Source organism: Chrysochloris asiatica, unplaced genomic scaffold (genome assembly GCF_000296735.1).
Source record: "Chrysochloris asiatica unplaced genomic scaffold, ChrAsi1.0 scaffold00271, whole genome shotgun sequence".
Lineage (NCBI taxonomy): Eukaryota > Metazoa > Chordata > Mammalia > Afrosoricida > Chrysochloridae > Chrysochloris > Chrysochloris asiatica.
The window spans coordinates 2,476,529-2,478,308 of record NW_006408789.1 but is presented as its reverse complement, the minus strand read 5'-3'; the positions used below and the strand labels follow the sequence as shown (position 1 = coordinate 2,478,308).

The window sequence follows — 1,780 nt, the reverse complement described above, 5'->3', positions numbered from 1 at the left end:
GTCGGGCTGCTAACCTCAAGGTCAGCAGTTCGAAACTACCAGCTGTTCTGCGGGAGAAAGATGAGGCTTTCTGCTCCTGTAAAGATTTTCAGCCTAGGAAACCCTATACAGGCTCACTATGAACCAGAACTGACTGCCACCACCACCATATATATACATATGGAATACACATACAGTCTCAGGGGTAGTTTGAACTGCAAGATTGGCAGTTCAGATTCACCAGCTGCTCCTTGGAAACCTTGTATAGGGTTGCTGTGAGTCAGAGCCATTCAGTGGCACTTGACAACCACAACCACACATACACACACACGGTGGAATATTATTCAGCCGTAAAGAGAAATGAAGTTTGGTCACAGGACACAACATGAAGGACCCTTTAACATGTGCTCAGTGAAGTAAACCAGACACAAAATGATAGATGCATAAAGACAGAATTGTATTCATGGTTGGTTCCCAGAACTGGGGGAGGAGGGAAGTAGAGAATTGACAAGGGATGATGAAAAACAAGCAGAAATGAATAGTGGTGATAGTTATACTGCATGACATCATTTAACTGTACACTTTCAAATGGTTAAAATGGCAAACGTCTTGTGATACATACTTAACAATTAAAGGAACAACTGACTTAATTTAGAGAAAACAGTAGCTGGAATAATTAGCCAATGAGTCATTTAATTTTCAAATAAAGTTGCAAATGCCATTTCTCTGTGTTTGTCCAGATCCAATTTTTGGAAGGATTATTGGAATCTTGGTCAGAATATGAAAATAATGTCCAGTGTCTGACAACGTGGTTTGAAGCCCAAGAGAAACGACTCCAACACCACCACCAAATTGGGGACCAGGCTGCAACTCAGAATGCAATGAAGGACTGTCAGGTGATGTGCTCCACCTCTCTACCCCCACCCCCACCCTTGCCACCGCCTGCCCCCAACACGCCCAACTTTACCAGTCCACAGGGTGTGGTGCATAATGTCAAAGGGGGGAGAATTCACATTTAAAAAAAAAGAATTTGAAAACAGATTTCTGTGAATATGTCAATTTATAGGTACAAGATCACTATGAGTCAGAACCGACTCGACCACACTTAATAGCAACAACAACAGAGTTTTGAAATATTTTTGATGTTTTTCACCTAATTGTAACATTTTGAATTTATAAAGCTTTTCCAACACATTCCTGCGTAGAAAGAACCCTTGTATAGTAGTCATGGGGTTCTGTAGTTATCAAGATTTTTACACATTTGCCTGAATTCTTGCTTTTTCTCTTAAAGGTTTTGTAGCAAACCGTAGACATCAAATGATTTTCTTTCTACGTACTAGATAATACGCATCTCTCAAAATTTTACATTTCCATATATCACCACAGCATCATTATTATCACGAAAAATTTAACAACTCAGTATTATTAAGGCTCAACCAAAAATCACATGTCTTTGGTTATCTTTGACATTTCTTTTTCAGTTGATATGTTCAAATAGGAGTCCTGGTGTGGCACTGTAGGTTAAGCACTGGACTGCTTACCTGCGGTCAGTAGGTAGTTCAAACCCACTGAACCCACTAGCTGCTCTAGTGTCCACGTTCTACATTTACTTGTTGGGTGTCTTAAATCTACTTTTGATCATTTTTTTAAAGTTTTTGTTGTGAATTGAGTGATAGTTTACATGGGAGAACATCAGTTTTACACTCATCGTTTCATTGCAATGATTAATTACAATCTCCTCCATGCATCATCATTCCACAGTATTTGCTTCTATTCCTTCAGTTTTTTGTTTTGTTTTGAG

The 1,780-nt window shown here is 39.2% G+C and overlaps 1 protein-coding gene across 1 annotated transcript in view; it reads left to right on the top strand.

The window, feature by feature from the left end:
• The window catches only part of SYNE1 (spectrin repeat containing, nuclear envelope 1), a 554,350-nt gene that overhangs the window by 421,068 nt on the left and 131,502 nt on the right, over nucleotides 1–1,780 (top strand). The window contains exon 112 of the mRNA XM_006874353.1: nucleotides 720–875. Coding sequence (XP_006874415.1) covers nucleotides 720–875 — 156 coding nt within the window. The remainder of the gene's footprint in view (nucleotides 1–719; nucleotides 876–1,780) is intronic.